The sequence below is a fragment of the Hemiscyllium ocellatum genome, chromosome 5, assembly GCF_020745735.1.
Source record: "Hemiscyllium ocellatum isolate sHemOce1 chromosome 5, sHemOce1.pat.X.cur, whole genome shotgun sequence".
NCBI classification, from domain to species: domain Eukaryota; kingdom Metazoa; phylum Chordata; class Chondrichthyes; order Orectolobiformes; family Hemiscylliidae; genus Hemiscyllium; species Hemiscyllium ocellatum.
In genome coordinates, this window is record NC_083405.1 from 133,011,261 (window position 1) to 133,038,416 (window position 27,156).

The 27,156-nt window shown below is 43.1% G+C and overlaps 1 protein-coding gene across 1 annotated transcript in view; it reads right to left on the reverse strand.

The window, feature by feature from the left end:
- The window catches only part of arhgap39 (Rho GTPase activating protein 39), a 379,768-nt gene that overhangs the window by 174,146 nt on the left and 178,466 nt on the right, over positions 1–27,156 (reverse strand). Inside the window, exon 4 of the mRNA XM_060825744.1 lies at positions 12,368–12,929. Coding sequence (XP_060681727.1) covers positions 12,368–12,929 — 562 coding nt within the window. The remainder of the gene's footprint in view (positions 1–12,367; positions 12,930–27,156) is intronic.

Here is a 27,156-nt window from a genome sequence, read left to right on the forward strand (position 1 = left end):
CGCTTGTTACTACATTCTTTCGCAAAACTGTACTAATGTTCTCACATTTCTAGACTGGGAACTGAACCCACAATCTTCTGAGGCAGAGCGTGGGAATGCTTTCAATAAGCCACAGCCAACGCAAAAATAAGCAAGTGTTGAGGACATCAAGTAAGTGAATTTAAAGGAAGTTTTGGGAGAAATCAAACCGCTTTTCAACAGAAGAACGGTAAAAATGCTAATTGTAGCCTTGTTCTGTACCACTGTGGTGAATGTTAGGAAAGATATTGCATAATTTCTGTCTGAAAGCCTTCTCCTTCTTCAAGGACAATTGATTTTTTATGTTCTATCAAGGGTCCCATGCTGCTGAAACCTATTGATTTCCATTGTTTCACAGATCATGATTTCAATGAAAAAGACTGAGCAGCAAGTATGAAACGTAGAGCTCAGAACAACAGAGGGGCAGAATAAAGAAATTTACAGTCTCTTACACTCTCTTCAAGTTCACCTTTGGCATTTAATTATATTCATTTTAAAAAAGAAAGGCATGTATTTGACTCGAGTGGCACCTCCCATTTCAGAAAAACACACCGTATCTTCCAGACTCCACCTCCAATCTCAACATCTGAGACTCGAGTGTATAATTCATAAGGTGGCAAAAATATTCCTGTGCAATGAAATAAACTTGCAATTTCTATGAGTCTTACAATCTCTTATTCTGAACAGTATACTTCTCTCCCCAAAAGTAGATTTTGGACAAACAGTTTTCAGAACCAAATTGAATGATCATGTCAGACATCCCACCAGTAAAAACAAGAAAATTGTTGGGTAAAAAATATAGCATTGCCACAATAACAGCGCTGCTTCTTTCCAGAGACATTTTTGCCCTCAAAGCACATAATTGATTTTAACATCGGTGTCTAATCAGACAGATTTGAAAGTAGATGCAGAGTGAGATCCTACAATTCAGAGTGGTTTGAATACGTATTTCCAATAAGTGATATGCACTGCATAAAGTAATCATTGAAATAGATTACCAAAATGGAATCTAATTGAGCTGAGATGATGTATTCTCATAAACTTCAGGTTTGCCATAGAAAGGTTTTGGATAATTCAGTAGCTACAGTAATCTAACACCTCACCCTTTCTAATCAAACGTTTATCTTCACCGCCAATGTTCAGTCATGATGTGGAGATGCCAGTGTTGGACTGGGGTGGACAAAGTTAAAAATCACACAACACCAGGTTATGTTCCAACAGGTTTATTTGGAAGCATCAGCTTTTGGAGCGCTGCTCCACAACCACAATCTGGTGTTGTGTGATTTTTAACGATGTTCGGTCAGACAATTGCATGACCCACAGGGCCACAGCAATGACACCCCTTGTTACAGGCCATGGATGCAGTCACATGGTTCACCAATCTTGTGATCAACACATTCATGAGAAAACACCTAGGTGAATCAAGTTTGTAATTACAAACTTAGTAATTACCAAATGCATGTGAAGGAGGAAGTGAATATCCCTTAACTTAATTCAGAAATACTCATAGAAGGTAACAAACATCCCTTATTGTTACTGTTAAAACTTATACAATCAGTAATCTTTCTGGTAACTTTATGGTGAGGAGTAAGCTGTTTAGAGGAGATCGGAGGAAAAATGTTTTCACCCAGTGGGTGGTAGAAATATGGAACATGCTGCCTGAAAGGGTGGTGAAGCAGGTATTCTTCCAACATTTAAGCAGCATCTGAATGAGCACGTAAAATGCCAGGGCACACTTAGTTATGGACCAAGTGTGAGACCATAAGATCATAAGACATAGGAGTGGAAGCAAGGCCATTCAGCCCATCGAGTCCACTCCGCCATTCAATCATGGCTGATGGGCATTTCAACTCCATTTACCCACATTCTCCCCGTAGCCCTTAATTCCTAGTGACATAAGAATTTATCAATCTCTGCCTTGAAGACATTTAGCGTCCCAGCCTCCACTGCACTCTGTGGCAATGAATTCCACAGGAGAAATGGCTCCGCATTTCTGTTCTGAATTTACTCCCTCTAATTCTAAGGCTGTGTCCACGGGTCCTAGTCTCCCCGCCTAACAGAAACAACTTCCTCGCGTCCACCCTTTCCAAGCCATGTATTATCTTGTAAGTTTCTATTAGATCTCCCCTTAATCTTCTAAACTCCAATGAATACAATCCCAGGATCCTCAGCCGTTCCTCGTATGTTAGACCAACCATTCCAGGGATCATCCGTGTGAATCTCCGCTGGACACGCTCCAGTGCCAGTTTGTCCTTCCTGAGGTGTGGGGACCAAAACTGGACACAGTACTCCAAATGGGGCCTAACCAGAGCTTTATAAAGTCTCAGTAGCACAACGGTGCTTTTATATTCCAACCCTCTTGAGATAAACGACAACATTGCTTTTGCTTTCTTAATCACGGGACTCAACCTGCATGTTTACCTTTAGAGAATCCTCGACTAGCACTACCAGATCCCTTTGTACTTTGGCTTTACGAATTTTCTCATCATTTATAAAGTAGTCCATGCTTGTATTCTTTTTTCCAAAGTGCAAGACCTCTCATTTGCTCACACTGAATTCCATCAGCCATTTCCTGGACCACTCTCCCAAACTGTCTAGATCCTTCTGCAGCCTCCCCACTTCCTCAGTACTACCTGCCTGTCCACCTAACTTTGTATCATCTGCAAACTTCGCTAGAATGCCCCCAGTCCCTTCATCCAGATCATTAATATATAATGTGAACAGCTGTGGCCCTAACACTGAACCCTGCGGGACACCGCTTGTCACCGGCTGCCATTCCAAAAAAGAACCTTTTATCCCAACTCTCTGCCTTCTGTCAGACAGCCAATCCTCAATCCATACCAGTAGCTCACCTCGAACACCATGGGCCCTCATCTTGCTCAGCAGCCTCCCGTGTAGCACCTTATCAAGGCCTTTTGGAAGTCTAGATAGACCACATCCACTGGGTTTCCCTGGTCTAACCTACTTGTCACCTCTTAAAGAATTCCAACAGGTTTGTCAGGCACGACCTCCCCTTACTAAATCCATGTTGTCTTGTTCTAATCCGACTCTGCTCTTCCAAGAATTTAGAAACCTCATCCTTAATGATGGATTCTAGAATTTTACCAACAACCGAGATTAGGCTAATTGGCCTCTCATTTTCCATTGGTAAATGGATGAGTATAATTTGACATTTGTTGGTCAGCATTGGCATGGTGAGTAAAAGGGCCTGTTTCTACACTGTGTGAATCTGTGAATCTCTTTGAATTTCCTCTGTGAAGTAACTTGACACCTTTACAGTATAAATGCAAGCTGTTGTTAGGCATATGTGCAACTGTCATAACGACTTAGCCATGAGTCAAAAAAAATCAAGAACACAAGATTGTCTCCATATATAAAGTAATTAACACAAGAAGCTGCACTATGAAGAATGATCAATTTACTTGGTTCCTGCAAATGCAATCCTAAATCTCTTGGATTACAAGCATCCCGGTCATTCCATATGTGTATTGCACAATATATCTGCTAAAAGACTGTTTTAAATTCACAATCTTTTTTAATTGCAAATTGTTTTACTTCATTTGCTTGAAAGTGACCCTTTGTTGAGACTTATTTCCAAGGGCAGTTGTTACTCTTGTGAAGATCACTTAAATTGGTCTATGAGTTGCACTGCAGTATCCTACAAATTACTGAATCCACATTAAGCATCACAACTGCCACAACCTGGTCATTTTTCGAAGAGTCAACCAGGTGTGCAAATGAGGGCAATGCCTTCAACGTAGTCTTCTTCTACCATGGCCAGGCTTTTGATATGTTAATGATCAGTCTTCCATGCGAGACCTAAGAGCCAATGGGACCCAAGGAAACTTGGCTAATTGGATCCCAATAGCTGAGTGGCAGGAAGCTGAGGGTGATGATTGAAGGGCACGTTTTTGACTGGAAGCCTGTCTTCAGTGGCGTTCATTAGGGAACTATGTTAGGGCGCTTGCTATTTGTAGTATATCTATAATGATTTAGATTTGAGTAGAGTCAGAGTTATACAGCACGGAATAAACCGTTAGTTCAACATACCAAAAAGAGAAAACCCTGGAAAATCTCAGCAGGTCTGGCAGCATCTGTAAGGAGAGAAAAGAGCTGACGGTTCGAGTCTAACTGACCCTTTGTCAAAGCTAAAAATAGGGAGGTATTTATACTAGGCTGGGAGAAGGTGAGTCATGGCTCCAGAAGCAAAGGTAGCAATAAAGAGGTGATAATGACAGTGCACTGAGAGATTATAGGGAGATTAGGAGCTGTGAATGACCAAGACTGAAGTGATGGGTGAAGCAGAGACAAAATGTAAAACAGGGGAGAAGGGTAGCAAAGGGGGAAGAGGAGTGGAAAAAGATGATGAGAGAGTGGGGAGCGAGAGAAAGAGAGACAATCAAGAAACAAGAGGTACAGAACAGTGAAAAATATAAAAATATTTTAAAAAGATAAATAAAATAAATGAAATAAAATTACGGAGCAGAATGAAAACAGAGGAGTCGAGATGGGATAATCATCTGAAGTTGTTGAATTCAATGTTGAGACCGGCAGGCTGTAACGTGCCTAGTCGGAAGATGAGATGCTGTTCCTCCAGTTTGCGTTGAGCTTCACTGGAACATTGCAGCAGGCCAAGGACAGACATGTGGATATGGGAGCAGGACTGTGTGAGGAAGTGGCAAGCCACGGGAAGGTCCGGGACCTGATTGTGTACAGACCGAAGGTGCTCAGCAAAGCGATCATCCAGTTGGTGTTTTGTCTCCCTGATATAGAGGAGACCACATTGGGAGCAATGATTGCAATAGACCAAATTGAAAGAGGTACAAGTGAAACGCTGCTAAATCTGAAATGAGTGTTTGGGGCCTTGGATGGTGAACATGGAAGAGTTAAAGGGGCAGGTGTTGCACCTTCTGCGATTGCATGGGAAAGTGCCGTGTGTGATGGGAGAGGTGTTAGGTATGGTGGAGGAGTGGGCTAGGTTGTCCCGGAGGGAACGATCTCTACAAAATGCAGACAGGTGGAGGGAAGGGAAGATGTGTTTAGTGGTGGCGTCGTATTGGAGTTGGCAAAAATGGCGGAGGACAACCTAGCCCACTCCTCCATCACACTTTAGGAGCTGGTCATTCACAGCTCCTAATCTCCCTATAATCTCTCTATGCACTGTTATTATCACCTCTTTATTGCTACCTTTGCTTCTGAAGCCATGACTCACCTTCTCTCAGCCCAGTATAAATACCTCCCAATTCTCCCCTTTTTTTAGCTTTGATAAAGGGTCAGTTAGACTCGAACCGTCAGCTCTTTCCTCTCCTTACAGACGCTGCCAGACCTGCTGAAATTTTCCAGGGTTTTCTCTTTTGGTTTCAGATTCCAGCGTCCGCAGTAATTTGCTTTTATCCTTGGTTCAACTTATCTGTTGTTCAACATAGTTCAATACATCCCCACCACTAGGGATATATTTCCCTCCCCTCCCCTATCAGCATTCCGAAAAGACCACTCCCTCCGTGACTCCCTTGTCAGGTCCACACCCCCCACCAACCCAATCTCCACTCCCGGCACCTTCCCCTGCAACCGCAAGAAATGCAAAACTTGCACCCACACCTCTCCCCTTACTTCCCTCCAAGGCCCCAAGGGATCCTTCCATATCCGCCACAAATTCACCTGCATCTCCACACACATCATTTACTGCATCTACTGCACCCGATGTGGCCTCCTCTACATTGGGGAGACAGGCCGCCTACTTGCGGAACGTTTCAGAAAACACCTCTGGGACCAACCAACCCAACCACCCCGTGGCTCAACACTTCAACTCCCCCTCCCACTCCACCAATGACATGCAGGTCCTTGGACTCCTCCATCGCCAGACCATAGCAACACGACGGCTGGAGGAAGAGCACCTCATCTTCTGCCTAGGAACCCTCCAACCACAAGGGATGAACTCAGATTTCTCCAGTTTCCTCATTTCCCCTACCCCCAACCCTCGAACTCAGCACCACCTTCCTAACCTGCAATCTTCTTCCTGACCTCTCCGCCCCCATCCCCACTCCGGCCTATCACCCTCACCTTAACCTCTTTTCACCATCTCATTTCCAACGCCCCTCCCCCAAGTCCCTCCTCCCTACCTTTTATCTTAGCCTGCCTGGCACCCTCTCCTCAGTCCTGAAGAAAGGCTTATGCCCGAAAAGTCGATTCTCCTGCTCCTTGGATGCTGCTTGACCTGCTGCGCTTTTCCAGAAGCACATTTTCAGCTCTGATCTCCAGCATCTGCAGTCCTCACTTTCTCCTTCAACATATCTGTGCCGACCATTAGATATCCTAAATTAACCTAGTTCCATTTGCAAGCATTTGGACCATATCCCTCTAAACCTTTCCTATTCATGTACTCTTTCAGATGCCTTTTCAATGCTGTAATTGTAACCAGCTCCAAAGACAGCTCGTCCCCCTGGTGCCCACCTTCCACCTTACTAACCTTCGCATAAACCAAATCATCCGCCGACATTTCTTCCACCTCCAAACGGACCCCACCACCAGAGATATATTTCCCTCCCCATCCCTTTCTGCCTTTCACAAAGACCGCTCCCTCCGTGACTACCTGGTCAGGTCCACACCCCCCAACAACCCACCCTCCCCTCCCGGCACCTTCCCCTGTCACCGCAGGAATTGCAAAACCTGCGCCCACACCTCCTCCCTCACCTCCATCCAAGACCCTAAAGGAGCCTTCCACATCCATCAAAGTTTTACCTGCACATCCACTAATATCATTTATTGTATCCGTTGCTCCCGATGCGGTCTCCTCTACACTGGGGAGACTGGACGCCTCCTAGCAGAGTGCTTTAGGGAACATCTCTGGGACACCCGCACCAATCAACCACTCTGCCCTGTGGCCCAACATTTCAACTCCCCCTTCCATTCAGCCGAGGACAGGGAGGTCCAGGGCCTCCTTCACCACCGCTCCCTCACCACCTGACGCCTGGAGGAAGAACGCCTCATCTTCCGCCTCGGAATACTTCAACCCCAGGGCAATGTGGACTGCACCATTTCCTCATTTCCCCTCCTCCCCACCTCACCCCAGTTCCAAGCTTCCAGCTCAGCACTGTCCCCATGACTTGTCCTACCTGCCTATCTTCCTTTCCACCTATCCACTTCACACACCCCCCTCCCCCATGACCTATCACCTTCATCCCTACCCCCATCCACCCATTGTATTCTTTGCTACCTTCTCCCACTCTCCTCCATGACCTATCACCTTAATCCCCAACCCCACTCACCTATTATACTCGATGCTACTTTCTCATCACCCCCACCCTCCTCTCATTTATCTCTCCACCCTTCAGGCACTCTGCCTGTAATCCTGATGAAGGGCTTTTGCCCAAAATGTCAATTTTTCTGCTCCTTGGATGCTGCCTGAACTGCTGTGCTTTTCCAGCACCACTCTAATCCAGACCCTTCTCCCATACACTACATGAAAAAGTTGTCCCTCAGGTCCTTTTTAAAATCTTTCCCCTCACCTTAAACTGATGCCCTCTAGTTTTGGACTGTCCCACCCTGGGAAAAAGACCTTGGCTACTCACTCTATCCATGCTTCTCATGATTTTATAAACCTTGATAAGATTATCCCTCAGCTTCCAATGCTCCAAGGAAAATAATGGGAGGGTTGATCAGTAAGTTCAGGGATGATCTAAAATCGGCCACATGAAATTCAACCCAGATACGTGTGATGTGATGCACTTGGGTAGGACAAATGAGGCAAGCAGGTAGGACCCAGGGGAGCACTGAGGAGAGAGGGACCTTGGTATGCAAGGCCCCCCTCCCTCAAGATGGCAGGAAGGGTAGATAAAATGGTTAAGGCAATAACTGGGATATTTGTTGATATGAGCCAAGGCATAGAGTTTAAGAGGAGAGAGATAATGCTGGAACTGTAAAATAAGTTGGTTAGGCCACAGCTAGACTGTGTGCTGATCGGGAATCATATGAGAAGCAGGATGTGACTGAACTTGAGGGGTGCAGAGCAAATTTACCAGCATGTTACCTGGGTTTGAGAGTTTTAATTATGACGATAGATTGGATTGACTGGGCAAAAAAAAAATCTGCAGATACTGGAAATCAGAAATTACCAGGAAAACTTAACAAACCAAAACATAAACTTTGATTTCTCTCCACAGATGCTGCCAGACTTGCTGAGTTTTCTAGCCATTTGTTTTTGTTTTGGATAGTCTGTAGTTGCTTTCATGTGAGCATCTTTAATGTTACGTTCATCCAGTCAAGTGGTGAGTTGTGCCTTGTAGATGGTGGACAGGCTTTGGGGAGTTAGAAGGTGAGTTACTTGCTGCAGTCTTCCTGGCCTCTGACTGGCTCTTGTAGCCATTTTATTGATATGGCATGTCCAGTTGAATTTCTAGTTAATGGTAACTGCAGAGTATTCATTGTGGGTGATTCAGTGATGGCAATGCAATAAGGAGTGTTGGTTTGATTGTCTCTTATTGGAGGAAAGTGGGCAAGAAAGGGAAGTTGAAGCCCAAGATTAGACATAATTGTATGACAAGGCAGAGCAGGCTTAACAGGCTATATGGTCTATTCCTGCTCCCTTTTCTTGTGAAAAGGCAGTCAATGGAAATGAGAACTTGTTCAAATTGTTCCCATGTGTATAAGAATTGATCTCTACATTCAGCTACTCAACTCCAATTGTCTACACGCCTCTAGAGTTTTCCATTCCCAGACCTCCTGCAGAGTTAGTTCTTGCCCAAATCTGCAGCTGCACATTCAGTATAACTATCTCCACAAAAGAATGAACACATTACCATTCTTCTTAATCTTTTAGAACTGCTATAAGATGAGTAAACATGCAACAGCCTCTTATAGCCCCTCATGTCAGTTCCTTTCCAATCAGCAAATGTTTAATGATTTATTATGGAGGGTTGATCAGATTTTTAAAAAATTCACTTGTGGGGTATGGGTGTCACTGACTGTCTTTATTATCTGTCCCAAGTTACCCTTGACTAGCTGGTGGTGAGCTGCCTTCTTGAACCACTGCAGTTCATGTGCTGTAGGTTGCCCCACAACGTCCTTAGGGAGGGAATTCCAGGATTTTGACTCAGCGACAGTGATATGGTTCCAAGTCAGGATGGTGAGTGGCTCAGAGGGGAACTTGCAAGTGGTGACGTTTCCATGTATCTATTGCCCACGTCCTTCTCAGTGGAAGTGGTGTGGGTTTGGAAGGAGCTGTGTAAGGATCATTGGTGATTTTCAGCAATGTAGACAGCACACACAGCTGTTCCTGAGCATTGGTGGTGGAGGGAGTGGATGCTTGTGGATTTGGTGCCAATCAAATGAGCTGTTTTGTCCAGGATGGTGTCAAGCTTGAGTGTTGTTGGAGCTGCACTAATCCAGACAGGTGGGGAGTATTCCATCACACTCCTGACTTGTGCCTTGTAGATGGTGGACAGCTGAAAATGTGTTGCTGGTTAAAGCACAGCAGGTTAGGCAGCATCCAAGGAATAGGAAATTCGACGTTTCGGATGGTGGACAGGACAGTCAAGAAATGAGTTACTTGTCACAGTATTCATTGCCTCTGACTTGCTCTTGTAGCCACTGTGTTTATATGGTGAGTCCAGTTGAGTTTCTCGCCAATGGTAACTGCCAGAATGTTGATTCTGGGGGATTAGTGATGGTAACACCATCGAATGTCAAGAAATGGTGGTTAGATTCTCTCTTATTGGAGATGGCACCTGGCTGGCGTGAATGTTACTTGCCACATGTCAGCCCAAGCCTGGATAATGTCCAGATCTTTTTGCATTTGGCTATGAACTGCATAGTAGAGTTGCCAATAGTGCTGAACATTGGAGAACATCTCCATGCCTGATCCTATGATGAAGGTCTTTGATGAAGCAGCTGAAGATGGTTGAGCCTAGGACACTATCCTGAAGAACTCCTGCAGTGATGTTCTGGAACTGAGATGACTGACTTCCAACAACCATAACTGTCTTCCTACATGCTATTCTGACTATATCCAGCAGAGCGTTTTCTCTGATTCCCATTGATTCCAGTTTTCTTGGAATCTTTGATGCCACATTCCGTCAAATGTGATCTCAATATAAAGGGCTGTCACTGTCACTTCACTTCTGAATAAAGTCTGGAATAACTCAAGTAGAAGATAAGTCCAATTCCTTAAGGGCTTAGGTACTATTGTACAAAACCTCTGGTATTTGGCACTAATTGTCAGCATCAGTCAGACAGGATGCCTACTGAGGGAAATGTTCTGTAGCAAATCACACTCTCAGGTATGCAGAACACAATCGAAGGCTGCTGCTCTATGACCAAAGTTTCTTTCATTTTGTGACAGTGGGATGTTGATGCTGTCAGGTTCCAGAATAGGTTTCATAGAGCTGACATCAACCACAGAAACACAGGAACAGGAGGAGGCCATTTCATATTTGAACCTACTTCAACACTTAATCAGATTGTGACTGACTAGTACCTCTCCTCAAAACACCCACACATTGATCCATGTCACTTGATACCCTGACTGATAAAATAAGTCAATCAGAGTCTTGAAGGTAAACATGTCAAATTTGGTAGGACCCATCTTCACATTGTTCTCTCAGACTGAATGGGAGTCAGTGACACAAACACACTGCATCACCAAAGTAAAAACATTTTAGTTGCACTTTGCTTGAGAGGAAGTGATACTAAGAGAACATGGTGCATCGAAATTGCTGTATTTCTCAGCACTAGCATTTCAGAACTTGGTGGTTATAAAATGCCAAAGAGACAGATATATAGACCAATATCGAGATCAATTATTTAAGCCACTTTCTTCAGTATTCATACACGCAAATTCTAGAGACTGGATAGAAAATCATACCTGCTCTACACACTTGGATGCATTATTCAAATGGTGACAGAACAAAAAAACTGTTCTGATATCTATCACCCTCTGTGAGTGGTACATGTAGAAAGTATATGAGGAGCAGTGATAGCAGTTAGTTATGTAATTTATAGCTCAATAGTGGCCTGTCTTGTTAATTCATCATCAGTGAGTTATGGCCAATAATGTGTTGGGATTACAACTCTACTAAATACCGTCCTCTTTGTCCTTATACTATATATCAGATGAGCAATTAAAATGACAACTTCAAACAGTTTGAGGCCAGAATTAGTTTTAAACAAGGACTAAGCAGATGGCTTAACTATAGACCTGTTGTGGTGAGATTGTCATAAAACCTTTTATTTCTAGTGTCATCTATCTTCAATTGTACCATTATCGTCATGAAATTCTGAACAGATTTACAAGGTGACTCCTTTTCCTTAGTAGAAATATAGGAGACTCAATATTGAAAGCCACGTGTGTCATTGAATGATGTTATTGGTCAACTTCCACTGATCATAATCAAAACAGTTTTCTGTTTATTTAGTCTTAATTTTGAAGTGATTAATTTATATTTTGAATATATTATACACTCCAGTATATCAATACCAAAACCTATGAAAGACTCAAAGAAATTGCATGGGTGACCTACTCGTGGTACTTAGGGCCACGAAAGCCCGTGGTAGGACAGATCAGGAGAAATGATTGCCTCGACTGGAGGAATGATAATTCAAGGGTAGCTCTTTAAAATTACAGCTTGTCAGGATGTCAGAAAGCATTCATTCACATAAAGGGAAGGGAAAATCAGGAAATCTCCATGTTCTCTCCAACCTTCTCAGAAAAAAAACTGAATTCTGGTGTGATTGAAAATTTTGAAACTGAGATTAATAGATCTTTGTTGGATGAGGGTAAATGTAAGGATAAAATCTTAGATCGATAAGGGTATTAATTGATGGAATGGAGATTATAGGTAAATTTTGAATTAATTGAATGGCCTCCTTTTGCCATGACTTCCTCCTGTACCTATTTTTCCCACAAACTACACTCAACATGGAAATCTCAATCAGTATTTCAGCAGTATCCTTCCCAACCCCTGCCTGGATCTCCTACACTAACTCCTTTTACACACACTTCTAAGTGTTACATAGGCCCCTTGTCTCGCAGTAGCTACACATTTTATGGAGGAACTGCCTGCTTCAACTAGGTATCATTAAAAAAAACTTAAAGCCATGACCAGCAGCCACAAGTTCACAAAGTCTGTCATAAATAATATTTAGGCAGGGGAGCTAACGTGATGTGCATGTTATTGAGATGTACTTGATAGATGTATATAACATGCATGTAACATATAAGAAGCAGTGAAATGTTTTGATGCACTAACCATTTCAGAGAAGGGAGGGCAAAAAAAAGGTTCTCATTTGTCCTCTTGTGAAATATATAAGTTTACACATAGTCCATTTGGGTGTTTTTTCCATCATAGAGGCTTACCTTTTGCATCATTCACGGGATCCATGTGCCTGTAGATATAGCCTTCCAGGTAGGAGTGAAATTTGGGAGTAGGAGGGAAGAAGGCCAGGCAGATGGCCATTAATTCCCAGCCCCTGGCAAGACTCTCATATCTAAAGTTTTCGGTGGTCTGCCGGCACAGTTGGATGTACAGTTCGTCCCTCAGGCCCTGCATGCTCCAGCCTTTTGTGGCGATCTCCAGGGCCACGTTAACCTGGTCCACCTTGGCCCTCCGGTCCCCCATGTACATTTGGATCAATTTGAACACTTCGCATGCTTCCTTCTTCACATTACGGTCAGCCGTCATTATCATGGGCTTCTTGATCGACTCGCTGCTCCAGGCCAGCATGTTGGCAATGGATACTTTGCGACGGAATATTCCCTGTGTGTGCTTGTTGAAGTGTTTGGAAGCCCAGTTCTCAATATCTGTCTCAGAGGATGGCTTTCGCAGCATGAATCCAGGGAAGACGCAGCTAGCACTGGGCATCATGCTCCGGCTCTGCCTTCCAATATCATACTGACTGCAAGTGCCCAGGTCTTCAGACTGTAGAAAGAGAAATGGGTCGTCAGTGTTTGATAATGTGACAGATTCCATTTATGCATTGAGAAACTGTTCAATCATGAAGGAAAACAGAAACTGAACATAAAAAGATGTTCTGTCGAGAAAAAAGGGGGTTAACTATCCGCTCAGCTGGCATGGCATGTCTAAAACATTACATGTCTTTTTTTTCACAGATGGTGCTTGACCTGCTGAATATTCCAGTTATTTTCTGACTTTATTCCATATTTCAAAGTATTTTTGCTTTTAATCAAGTGTACTTGCACTTTTATTTGCAATGTAAAATGATTGCTCCTACCTAAGCATCAGAATAAAACAAGAACTGCTTTAACACACCAATACAATGACTCACAAATTCCATACCTAAAGAAACCAGCCAATGTCTCCTGCTGATTTGAGGTCATCTCTATCCAGCACTTACTGGGTAGTACTAAAGTACTTTAGCTAGTCAGGCCATAAAGCTTACTAGCTCTCCCTGGGGGGAAAGGAATGGAGTAAAGAGCTTTTCCACACCAATCCAGAATTGCATTGCACCTCAAACAGAATTTAAACTGAAGTTGATTTTGAATTTTATTGCAGTTCCTCTTATTGTGATTAATTGAAGATGCTCGTGACCATTACAATCCACATTTTGGGAAGGGCAACAGTTTGCCATAAGCTCAACAGCCAAGCATTTCTCACTACGGGAGTCTCATACTTGCATTTCCCACACCATTAATTTTTGTAGCCTCTCTAAAGATGCTTTCAGATTGAGCCAAGACATTTTCAACTGGAGCCAGCTTCTCTGATGGGTTGTCCTAATTGCTGGCATTAGTAAATTCCGGAAGCCTCACTTTTGATTTACAAGTGTCCCTGAGATCCATGCTTGAGAATCAGCATCAACAATATACAACATACACAACAAATTGAGAGTTGTCACTAATTTTGCCCCAAATTTCAGTCTTGTGTAGTAAACCTGCACTAACTTGGAACCTGGTTTAAAACACCCCAAGTTTAACTTGTGTAACTTTTCACAACCCAGGACAGATTTCATCTTTGCTCTTAGCAGAGTGGACCCATTGTTTAGTTTAGATTCCTGTCTGATTAGATCAGATTCCCCTACAGTGTGGAAACAGGCCCTTTGGCCCAACAAGTCCACACTGACCCTCCGAAGAGTAACCCACCCAGACCCATTTCCCAACTAATGCACCTAACACTACGGACAATTTAGCATGGCCATTTCGCCTAACCTACTATCTTTGGACTGTGGGAAGAAACCAGAGCAGCTGGAGGAAACCCACGCAGACATGAGGAGAATGTGCAAATTCCACATAGACAGTCACCCGAGGCTGGAACTGAACCTAGGTTCCTGGCGCTGTCAGGCAGCAGTACTAACCACTGAGCTACCATGCCGCCTATAAATTTTTCACATTGTCATTCAACGTAAGACCATAAACTATAAGAACAGAATTAGGCCATTCAGCCCACTGAGTCTGCTCCATCATTCAATCATGGCTGATATGTTCCTCAACCCCATTCTCCTGCCTTCTCCCGGTAACCCTTGATCCCCATACCAGCCAAGAACCTATGTGTCTCTATTTTAAATACACTCAATGACTTGGCCTCCACTGCTCTCTATAGCAATGCATTCCACATAGTCAATAACCTCTCACTGAAGAAATTCCTCCTCACCTCAGCTCTAAAGAGACATCCCTTCACCCTGAGGCTATGCCCTCAGGTCGTAGTCTCTCCTAGCAGTGGAAACATCTTCTCCATTTCCACTCTATCCAGGCCTCTCAGTTTCTGTAAATTTCAATCAGATCCACCTCCCAACCCACCACCACCCCCTCCCCCCACCCTTCAAAACTGCATGGAGTGCAGACCCACCTGAGTCTTCAACTGCTTCTCATATGACAAGCTCTTCATCCCTGGGATCACTCTTGTAAATCTCCTCTGGATCCCTCTCCAATGCCAGCACATCACTCCTTTGATATGGGGCCCAAAACTGCTGTCAGTATTTCAAATACAGTCTGACCTGAATCTTGTACAGCCTCTGCAGTACACTCTGCTTTTGTATTCTAGCCCTCTTCAAATGAATGCCAACGTTGCATTTGCCTTCCTAACTGCCAACTCAACCTGCATGTTAACCTTAACAGAATCCTGAACTAGGACTCCCAAGTCCTCTCACGCTTCAGATTTCCTAAGCCTTTTGGTGTTGAAAACATAGTCTCTATTCTTCCTACCAAAATGAAAACCTCACACCTTTCCACACTAGATTCTATATGCCTTTGCTTTGCCCACTCTTCTGCAACCTCCCCCTTTCCTCAACATTATCTGTCCCTCCACCTATCCTAATGTCATCGGCAAATTTAGCAACAATACCCTCAGTTCTTTCGTTCAGATTGTTAAGATATAATGTGAATAGTTGTGGTCCCAACACTGAGCCTTGTGCAATACCACCTTGCACAAGGTAGTCACCACCTACCACCTTGAAAAAATACCCCTTTATCTCCTTTCTCTGCCTTCTGTCAGTCAGCCAATGCTCTATCCATGCCATACTTGCCCCGAACATTATCTTATCCTATTTAGCAGCTTCTTATGTGGCACCTTGTCAAAGGCCTTCTGGATTCTCAAACAGATCACATCCATTGGCTCTCATGTCTAAGTTGCTCATTACCTCCTCAATGCCTCCTCCTTTATTGTGTGCAGTTTTGGTCGCCATACTATAGGAAGGATGTGGAGGCATTGGAACGAGTGCAGAGGAGGTTTACCAGGATGTTGCCTGGAATGGTAGGAAAATCTTATGAGGAAAGGCTGAGGCACTTGGGGCTGTTCTCATTGGAGAAGAGAAGGTTTAGGGGAGATTTGATAGAGGTGTATAAGATGATTAGGGGTTTAGATAGGGTCGACACTGAGAACCTTTTACCGCTAATGGAGTCAGGTGTTACTAGGGGACACAGCTTTAAATTAAGGGGTGGTAGGTATAGGACAGATGTTAGGGGTAGATTCTTTACACAGCGGGTTGTGAGTTCATGGAATGCCCTGCCAGTAGCAGTGGTGAACTCTCCCTCTTTATGGTCATTTAAGCGGGCATTGGATAGGCATTTGGAAGTTATTGGGCTAGTGTAGGATTCGGTCGGCGCAACATCGAGGGCCGAAGGGCCTGTACTGCGCTGTATCTTTCTATGTTCTATGTTCTAAAGAATTCTAACAGATTTATCAGGCATGTAATGAAGCCATGCCGACTCAGCCCTATTTTACCAAGCATTTCCAAGTACTCCAAAAGCTCATTCTTAACAACGGACTCTAAAATCTTACCAATGCCCAAGGTCAAGCTAACCAGCCTTTAGTTTCCTTCTTCTGCCTCCCTCCCTTCTAAACAGGGGAGTTACCTTTGCCACTTTCCAATCCTTGGGACTCTCCTTGACTCCAATAATTCCTACAATCACCTTCAGAGCTCTAGGGTGGCATCCATCCCAAAACTTCAGACCTTTCAGCTTCTCCAGCACCTCCTTAGTGATAGCCACTACACCCACCTCTGCCCCCTGACTCTCCTGAAGTTCTGGTATGTTGCTGCTGTCTTGCATTGTGAAAACTGATGCAAAGTACCCATTCAGTTCCTCTGCCATTTCCTTGGTCCCATTGCTACTTCGCCAGACCCATTTTCCAGGATCCAATGTCCACTCTTGCCTCTCTGTTAACACTTTTTTTCCCATCTCTATCGCTCCTTCACCATTACAGGCGCTTCCAGTTTTTTGCTCGAGACACCGTCACAATCTGTTCCGCTTGCTCCCCCTCCCTTTTTTTCTCTCTCCCATTATTCAGCCTGTTTCAGTTATGAAGAAGTCATTTCAAACCTGAAACAGTCACTGAATTCGTCTCCCCGCAGATGCTGTCAGACCTGCTGAGTTTCTCCAGCACTTTGTTTTTATTCCAGATTTCTAGCATCCACAATATTTTGCTTTGATTAGAGTTTCATCCTATTGGTTTCATCTTTGGGCATTGGTAAGATTGGTTGGAGCTGCATTTACATCTCGGCTCCAGAGATGAAAGGAGACAATCCTCTTCCATTTAATCTAAGTCACTTTCATGGTAATTATTTCTTTTTTTATTATAAGGTATTACTGATGTGCTAACAAATTTTCAAAAGAAAAGGTCACTTTCATAATAAGCTTTCAATACATAGAGATTTTTCATTCTTCTATGGGATACAGGTGTCACAGGCAAGGCTAGAATTTGTCATTATGTCCGTGGTGTCAGAGTCATATGGTCATTCAGCACGGAAACAGATCCCTCGGTCCAGCCAGTCCATGCCGAACATATCCCAAACTAAACTAGTTCCATCTGCCTGCTATTGGCCCATATGCTCCAAACCTTTCCTATTCATGTACTTAACCAAATATCTTTTAAATGCTGTATTTGGAACCACATCCAACACTTTGTCAGGAAGTTCTTCCACACGTGCACCACGCTCTTTGTAAAGAATTTGCCCCTCACGTCTTTTTTAAAATCTTTTTCCTCTCACCTTAAAAATATGCCCCTTAGTTCACATCCTCTCTGAATGGATTGGCTAAGGTATTTCAGAGGGCAATGAGAGTCAACTACATCACTGTGAGTCAGGAGTCACATGCAGGCCAGATGAGGTACGGTAAATTTCCTTCCCTAAAACACATTCATGAACCAGACGGGATTTTACGACAACCACCACTGGTCGCCATTAGACTCGTTTGCATTTCAGATTTTCTTGAATTAAAATTCCACCATCTGCCCTGGTGCGATTCAAGTCCATGTCCTCAGAATATTAGCCCAGGGTTCTGGAACACTATCTGGTGATATTACCATGACACCACCATGTCCCTAAGTTGTCATAAGGCAGAAAGTAGTAAAAGAATACTGATGAAGGGCTTTGCCTGAAACATCAATTTCGCTGCACTTTGGATGCTGCCTGAACTGCTGTGCTCTTCCAGCACCACTGATCCAGACTCTGGTTTCCAGCATCTGCAGTCATTGTTTTTACCTCCTAGAAAGAATACTGTGTCAGATCAAAAGGGAAAGAAACAAAATCAAAACAAAGCATAAAACTAAAAAGAAATAAAGAACTGCAGATGCTGGAAATCAGAAACAAAAACAGAGATTACTGAAAAAACTCTGGTCTGGCAACATCAATGGAGAGAAAGCAAAGTAAACACTTCGAATTCTTCTTCAGAACAGTTCTGAGAAAAGATATTTACAAAGAAATGTTTACATCAGTTTTCTAAATAATGTTTTCGCTAGAAACGAAAGAAAGAAATTTTGTTTTCCTCAACTGTCATTGAGAAGACAGAAAACTTGGTCCTAGATCTCTGCCAATGCCCATCTGCACACAGATAATTTTTCTTTCAAATTTGTTCTCAGGGTGTGGGGTTGATGGCAAGACTAGCATTTAGTGCCAACCTTGGAGTTGCCTGAAATGGTGAAACTCTGCAATTCCTCTGGTGAGGACACTTGCGAAATGCTCCCATAACACATTGCTGAAGCAAGATACCACCTGCAGCACTTCATCCTCTTAATACAGCTCAGAACTCCACAACAGTGTGGGACAAAACTTACTGCTCTAACGATTAGCACCACCTCCAACAAACTGCTGACCTTTAAAGTTTTCAAATTGCTGCTGATCGATGAGGGGAATGTTGGAAGTCACTTAAATCTGCATTACACATACACTTTGCTTGAAATTCTGGACGGCAGTTGCCATTGAGTGTTTCAACAGTTTACTGGAGTGGAGCTCCTTTGGTAGAATGGCAGAATTGTCAATTCATGAAAACCTGCGATGTTCAAAGGGATAAGGAAGCAGGATTAATCCACGTAAAGGCTCAGAGCCAGCTTATGATCTTAAGAAAGCGCAAAGTAAGCAGAGTCAAATGAAATGGGTTTGCATCGCATTCCAACGTTTCTGTTCTCCCATCTTCCTTGAATATTTCTACAGGCACTGATAATCCTCAAGTTCCTCAGGAGATCCCCGAAACTAAGTGTTTACAGCCTATTTTTTTCTGGAAGAGTAGCATGAATAGTAGTCATTTTGCTTTTATCTTAAAGTAGTAAAACAAGCTAGCATTTCATATAATTTCATAAACATGTATGGCAAGGTGGCTCAGTGTTAGCACTGCTGCCTCACAGCGCCAGGAACCTGGGTTTGATTCCAGCCCCAGGCGACTGCCTGTTGAGTTTGTACATTCTTCCCGAGTCTGCGTGGGTTTCCTCTGGGTGCTCCGCTTTCCTCCCACAGTCCAAAGAAGTGCAGGTTAGGTGAATTGGCCACGCTGTATTATCCATAGTGTTCAGGGATGTACAGGTTAGGTGCCTTACTCAGGGTGGCAGGGTAAAATGTGAGGAGGATGTTAGGAGATTACAGGGTGACCTGGACAGGTTAGGTGAGTGGACAGATGCATGGCAGATGCAGTTTAATGTGGATAAATGTGTGGTTATCCACTTTGGTGGCAAGTACAGGAAGGCAGATTACTGCCTAAATGAAGTCAAGTTAGGTAAAGGGGCAGTACAATGAGATCTAGGTGTTCTTGTACATCAGTCAATGAAAGTAAGCATGCAGGTACAGCAGACAGTGACAATAGACAATAGACAATAGGTGCAGGAGTAGGCCATTCTGCCCTTCAAGCCTTACCACCATTCAATATGATCATAGCTGATCATCCTCAATCAGTATCCTGTTCCTGCCTTATCTCCATAATGCTTGATTCCACTATCCTTGAGAGCTCTATCCAACTCTTTCTTAAATGAATCCAGAGACTGGGCCTCCACTGCCCTCTGGGGCAGAGCATTCCACACAGCCACCACTCTCTGGGTGAAGAAGTTTCTCCTCATCTCTGTCCTAAATGACCTACCCCTTATTTTTAAGCTGTGTCCTCTGGTTCGGGACTCACCCAACAGCAGAAACATGCTTCCTGCCTCCAGAGTGTCCAATCCTTTAATAATCTTATATGTCTCAATCAGATCCCCTTTCAGTCTTCTAAACTCAAGAGTATACAAGCCCAGTCACTCCAATCTTTCAACATAAGATAGTTCCGCCATTCCAGAAATTGACCTGGTGAACCTAAGCTGCATTCCCTCAATAGCCAGAATGTCTTTCCCCAAATTTGGAGACCAGAACTGCGCACCAGGTGTGGTCTCACCAGGGCCTTGTTCAGCTGCTGAAGAACCTCTTTGCTTCTATACTCAATCCCTCTTGTTATGAAGGCCAGCATGCTATTAGCTTTCTTCACTACCTGCTGTACCTGCATGCTTGCCTTCGTTGACTGGTGTACAAGAACACCCAGATCTCTTTGTACTGCCCCTTTACCTAACTTGACTCCATTTAGGTAGTAATCTGCCTTCCTGTTCCCGTTGAGGGGATCTGATTGAGACGTATAAGAATATTAAAGGATTGGACACTCTGGCAGGAAACATGTTTCCTGTTCTTGCCACCAAAGTGGATAACCATATATTTATCCACATAAAACTGCAATATGCCATGCGTCTGTCCACTCACCTAACCTGTCCAAGGCACCCTGTAATCTGCTAACATTCTCCTCACATTTCACCCTGCCACCCAGCTTTGTATCATGCTAATGTTATTACTAATACCATGTTCTATATCATTAATATATATTGTAAAAAGCTGCGGTCCCAGCACTGATCCCTGCGGTACTCCACTGGTCACTGCCTGCCATTCCGAAATGGAGCCGTTTAACACTACTCTTTGTTTCCTGTCAGCCAACCAACTTTCAATCCAAGTCAGTACTTTGCCCGCAATACCATGCACCCTAAGTTTGCTCACTAACCTCCCATGTGGGATTTTATCAAAGGCTTTCTGAAAGTCCAGGTACACTACATCCACTGAATCTCGCTTGTCCATCTTCAGAGTTACATCCTCAAAAATTTCCAGAAGATTAGTCAAGCATGATTTCCCCTTCATAAATCCATGCTGACTCTGACTTATCCTGTTACTGCTATCCAGATGTGTTGTAATTTCATCTTTATAATTGACTCCAACATCTTTCCCACCACTGAGGTCAGACTAACTGGTCTATAATTTCCTGCTTTCTCTCTCGCTCCTTTCTTAAAAAGTGGTACAACATTAGCCACCCTCCAATCCGCAGGAACTCAACCCGAATCTATCGAACTCTGAAAAATAATCACCAACGCATCCACGATTTCTAAAGCCACCTCCTTCAGTACCCTGGGATGTAGACCATCAGGCCCTGGGGACTCATCAGCCTTCAGACCTAACAGTCTCTCCAACACCAATTCCTGGCAAATCTAAATTCCCTTCAGTTCAGGTCCTTCAGCCACTGTTACCTCAGGGAGATTGCTTGTGCCTTCCCCAGTGAACACAGATCTGAAGTACCAATTCAACTCTTCTACCATTTCTTTGTTCCACGTAATATATTCCCCTGTTTCTGTCTTCAAGGGCCCAATTTTAGTCTTAACCATTTTTTTGCCCTATCACATACCTAAAAAAGCTTTTACTATCCTCCTTTATACTTTTGGCCAGTTTACCTTCATACCTCATTTTTTTCTCTGCGTATTTCCTTCTTAGTAACCCACTGTTGTTCTTTAAAAGCTTCCCAGTCCTCCGTTTTCCGACTCACCTTTGCTATGTTATATTTTTTCTCTTTTAACTTTATATGTTTCTTAACTTCTCTCGTCAGCCACGGCCATCCCTGCCTCCTCATAGGATCTTTCTTCCTTTTTGAAATGAACTGATCCTGCATCTTCTGCATTATACCCAGAAATATCTGCCATTGTTCCTCCACGGTCATCCCTGCTAAGGTATTGCACCATTGAACTTTGGCCAGCTCCTCCCTCATAGCTCCATAGTTCCCTTTATTCAACTGAAATATTGTCACTTCCGATTGTACCCTTTCCCTTTCAAATTGCAGATTGAAGCTTATTGTATTATGGTCACTATCTCCTAATGGCTCCTTCACTTCGAGGTCCCTGATCAATTCTGCACAATACCAGATCCAGAATTGCCTTCTCCCTGGTACACTCCGGCACCAGCTGCTCTAAGAATCCATCTTGGAGGCACTCCACAAAGTCTCTTTCTTGAGGTCTAATACCATCCTGAATCTCCCAGTCTACCTGCTTGTTGAAATCCCCCATAACAACTGTAGTAATATCTTTGCAACAGGCCAATTTCAGCTCCTTATTCAACTTACACCCTTCATCCATACTACTGTTTGGGGGCCTATAGATAACTCCCAAGAGGGTCTTTCTACCCTTAGAATTTCTCAGCTCTATCCATACTGACTCTACATCCCCTGATTGTAGGACTCCCACGCAAGGGACTGAATATCATCCCTTACCAATAGGGTCACCCCACCCCCTCTGCCTGTCAGTCTGTCCTTACGATAGCACGTATAGCCTTGAATATTCATTTCCCAGGCCCTGTCCACTTGAAGCCACATCTCAGTTATCCCCACAATATTGTAGCTGCCAATTTCCAAAAGACCCTCAAGCTCATCCATCTTATTTCTAATACTTCATGCATTCATATATAGTTTTTTAAAATTTGTTACTGCCCTTAACCCTCCTACCAACTCCTATTTCACTCAACCTTCCAGCATGATCCCTTTTCGAGTTTTCTGCTTCATTAATACCGTTGTCTTTCTCGATTTCCCTTGTTCTAACTTTCTCTTCAATTTCCTTCTTAAACTTACAGTTTGTCCCCCCCCCCCACCCACTACTTAGTTTAAACGTAGCTGTGTTGCAGTAGCCAACCTGCCTGCCAGAATTCTGGTCCCCAACCTATTAAGGTGCAAACTGTCTCTTTTGTATAATTTATGCTTACCACAAAACATACCCCAGTGATCCAAGAATTTAAATCCTTGCTTCCTGCACCAGTTCCCCAGCCACACGTTCAAGTCCATTATCTCCCTGTTTCTGGCCTCACCAGCCCGAGGAACTGGAAGCAAACCAGAGATAACCACGCTGCACATCCTGCTTTTCAGCCTTCTTCCTAGTTTTCCGAAGTCCCGCTGTCGTATGTTCCTTCTCTTCTTCCCGACATCATTTGTGCCGACATGTACCACCACCTCTGGCTCTTCACCTTTGCCCTTGAGGATTTCCTGCACTCTGTCTGCGATGTCCTTAATCCAGGCACCAGGAAGGCAAAACACCATCCTTAAATCCCGCCTGCTAATAGCATGCTGGCCTTCATAACAAAAGGAATTGAGTATAGAAGCAAAGAGGTTCTTCTGCAGCTGTACAGGGCCCTGGTGAGACCGCAGCTGGAATATTGTGTGCAGTTTTGGTCTCCAAATTTGAGGAAAGACATTCTGGCTATTGAGGGAGTGCAGTGTAGGTTCACCAGGTCAATTCCTGGAATGGCAGGATTATCTAACGTTGAAAGATTGGAGCGACTGGGCTCGTATACCCTTGAGTTTAGAGGGGATCTGATTGAGATGTATAAGATTATTAAAGGATTGGACACTCTGGAGGCAGGAAGCATGTTACCGCTGATGGATGAGTCCCGAACCAGAGGACACAGTTCAAAAATAAGGGGTCGGCCATTTAGAACAAAGTTGAGGAGAAACTCCTTACACAGAGTGTGGTGGGTATTTGGAATACTCTGCCCCAGAAGGCCAAGTCTCTGGATACTTTCAAGAAAGAGTTGGATAGAGCTCTCTAGGATAGTGGAATCAAGGGTTATGGGGATAAGGCAGGGACGAGATTGAGGATGAGAATACTTGTATTCCTGATGAAGGGCTTTTGCCCGAAATGTCGATTTTACTGCTCCTCGGATGCTGCCGGAACTGCTGTGCTTTTCCAGCACCACTCTAAGCTAGACTCTGGTTTCCAGCATCTGCAGTCATTGTTTTTACCTACTGATTGAGGATGATCAGCTATAATGAATGGTGGTGCTGGCTCGAAGGGCAGAATGGCCTACTCCTGCACCTATTGTCTATTAGTCAGGGGTAAAATGTACATTAATAGGGTAGAGGATCAGGACGCGTTGTTCTTTGGAGGGTCGGTGTAGACTTGTTGGGCTGAATGTCCTGTTTCCACACAGTAGGGATTCTATGAATTCTATGTACATGCCTTCTGTATGAGAAATGATCAGTCAAGAAGCAGTGGGATATCTAGAAATTGTAAAATGTGCAATAATGGATTCATATGACTTTTGAACAGACTTCTCAAATGTTAATTTTGTCACTCTCTCTGCACCTTCTTTTCAGCTGTAACACTGTATTCTGCACTCTGTTGTGCTATCCTTAAGTACTTTGTATGGTACAATCTGTCTGTATAGCATACAAAACAACACTCCACTGTATTTCAGTACATGTGGTGACAATCAATCAATACCTGGACTTTTTTCACTAAGGTCAATGACAAGGTATACTGGAAGTTATTTTCTTCAAAACAGCATTTCTTGGAAACCCCAGGTTCTACATAATTACTGGGCTTGGTCATTTGAACTCACTTCAGAGAGACTACCTGACTGTGTTTTCTAGGTAAAAACAATGACTGCAGATACTGGAAACCAGATTCTGGATTAGTGGTGCTGGAAAAGCACAGCAGTTCAGGCAGCATCCGAGGAGCAGGAAAATCGACGTTTCGGGCAAAAGCCCTTCATCAGGAATACAGGCAGAGTGCCTGAAGCGTGGCTGTCCTGTTTGAACAGCATTTTATCTTTCAGTTGTGGGAAGAAAATGCCTGCTACAGAACAAGCCACTCAGGTTGTCTCTTTTTGGAGTGGCTTTGTGGTGAATCCAGAGTGACTGGAAGTTTCCTGAGCCAGCTACATCTGCCAAAGTCCTGAAGAGAACTCCTATAAGTGACATAGCACATGTCAGAAAATTAGCCATCTGAACACCTCAAAATCTCACCCTTTTTGTCTTCAAGAACAAAGACGGATAGGCCAGAAGTATTATTCTTTCCCCTGAAAATGAACCTGTGCAGAGAAAAATCATATATTTGCCTTTTACTATGGGTTTGTGCATGTTTTCTTTGGGTTGGTAAACATTTTACATTTTCATATTACAAACTATGTTAATCAGTTTTACATCTTCGTTGTCAAGATTTTCTTTAAAATACATCAATAATTTTGTCTTTATTAAGGGAACTTGATTGATGCAGTTTTTAAGTTTAATATAGAGAAAGCATATAATTGGCTATCAGGAAATGGGTAAAACAATTCACCTTATGTTTAGCTGATAGAACACTGGAACTCAAGAAAGACAGTGTATTTCTCCTATCTCAGTCATGACAGACAAAAAAAAATTATCCAGTTTGCCTTCTACTATCTAGCAGTTATTGATTGTTGAACAATTATGGCAATTAATCTCTTGTCTATTTTTCTAGAACTAAGCCAGATGAGGTCATCAAAAACCTGGAGCGGGAAGATTTGAAAATCAACCTGCTCTCCCAAGCAGGGTACAAATTGGAATTTCTTTCAAATTTTAAAACCACAATCAATTACATCACATGTGCAGATCACCACCTCTTGTATAGAAGGATTACATACTTAGAAAAAAATGACTAATGAACAGAAGCTCATCTCCAGGGAGGAAACAGGAAAGTTTTCCCCCAGGTCGTCAGATTATTAAGTTGCTACATGAAGATGAATTGAACTTTACCCACTGTTTGCCCTTGGGCTGCAGTCTTTGACTGTCTGAAAACCCAGGGGTATAAAGCAAAGGTCTGCCGTGAGAGTACATCAACCACAGATTAACTGTAATTCTTCTCTATTGAAGGACTTTTAAGAAGTAAGTAGCATTATGTTTCTAATCCATCTTCCTATTCCCCTCTCAGCAATCACTTCTTACCTCTACTATATGTTTTTGTAGTACATTTATGGGTTTTGGCTTTTAATTTATGAAGCGGGTCATATGGAAGGTACAGCAGGAAGCAATCTGAACAAGGGCCAAGTGATTAGGTCTCAGGCAGAACATTCAGTCCAATACTGAACACCCTATATCAGGAAAAACGTCGGGATGTCAGTGATAGCGTGGAGGAGATATACTAGAACATACCAAGGTTTAACTTCATTTATTGTGTAGAATGATTAAAGAGATCATGATTGTTCTAATTGGAGGAGATAAGGTTAAGGATAAATTTAACAGAACTGATAATACGTAGGCAGAAATTGTTCCTATTGGTAAAAGCATCAGTAAGGTGAAAACACAGCTTTAATGTCATTGGGAAAACTTCTGACGGAAAGTAGAGAGAATAATTTTACATTTCAATTTGAAAAACAGTGGAAGAAAATTCAAGAACAATTTTCAAAAGAGAACTGGACAAATAGTTGAAGCAGATGAAATAATTGGAGTGTGGGAAAAGAATATGGGAATGAGACTAAATAGCTCTTTAAAATAGTCAGCATTGGCACAGAGGGCTGAATCATCTTCTTTTATCCTGAAGATTCTATCATCATGTGAATCTAGCCAATGCTCAGAGGTACAAAGGCTGCTTGGTATAACCCATCAGCTTCTAATTTTGAAAAAAGTTCGAAAGCTTCTCCTTTTAAGAGACCTTTCTTGAAATTTACGTCCCAGGTAGACGGGGTGATTAAGAAGGTGTTTAGCACGCTTGCCTTCATTGCTCAGAACTTTGAGTATAGGATTTGGGACATTATGTTGAGGCTGTACAGGATGTTGGTGAGGCTTCTTCTGCAGCACTGTGTCCAGTCTGGTCACCCGTTATAGGAAGGACATCATTAAATCGGAGAAGGTTTAGAAAAAGATTTACTGGGATGTTACTGGCAATGAAGGGTTTGAATTATAAAAACAGCCTGGATAGACTAGGACTGTTTTCACCAGAGTATAGAAAGTTGAGGGTAACCTTATAGCAATTTATAAAATCATGAAGGGTAGAGATAAGGCAAATAACAAAGGTCTTTTCCCAAAGGTGGAGGATTTCAAAACTACTGGGTATATATTAAGGTGAGAGGAGAAAGCTTTAGGGGCAGAGAGTGGTTCGTGTGTGGAATGAACTGACTGATAAAGTGATAAATGCAGATACAGTTACAACGTTTAAAAGACATTTGAATAAGTACATGAATAGGAATGGTTTGCAAGGACTTGGGCCAAATGCAGGCAGGTGGAACTAGCTTAGTTTGCGTACGTGGTTGGCTGGACCAGTTGAACTGAAGGGTTTGTTTCCACGCTGTACGATTCTATGACTCTAATAAAGAAAGAAAAATGTCCTTTCCATGGATGTTGATAAAATATAACACTGTACTGCTTAACTGCTTTAT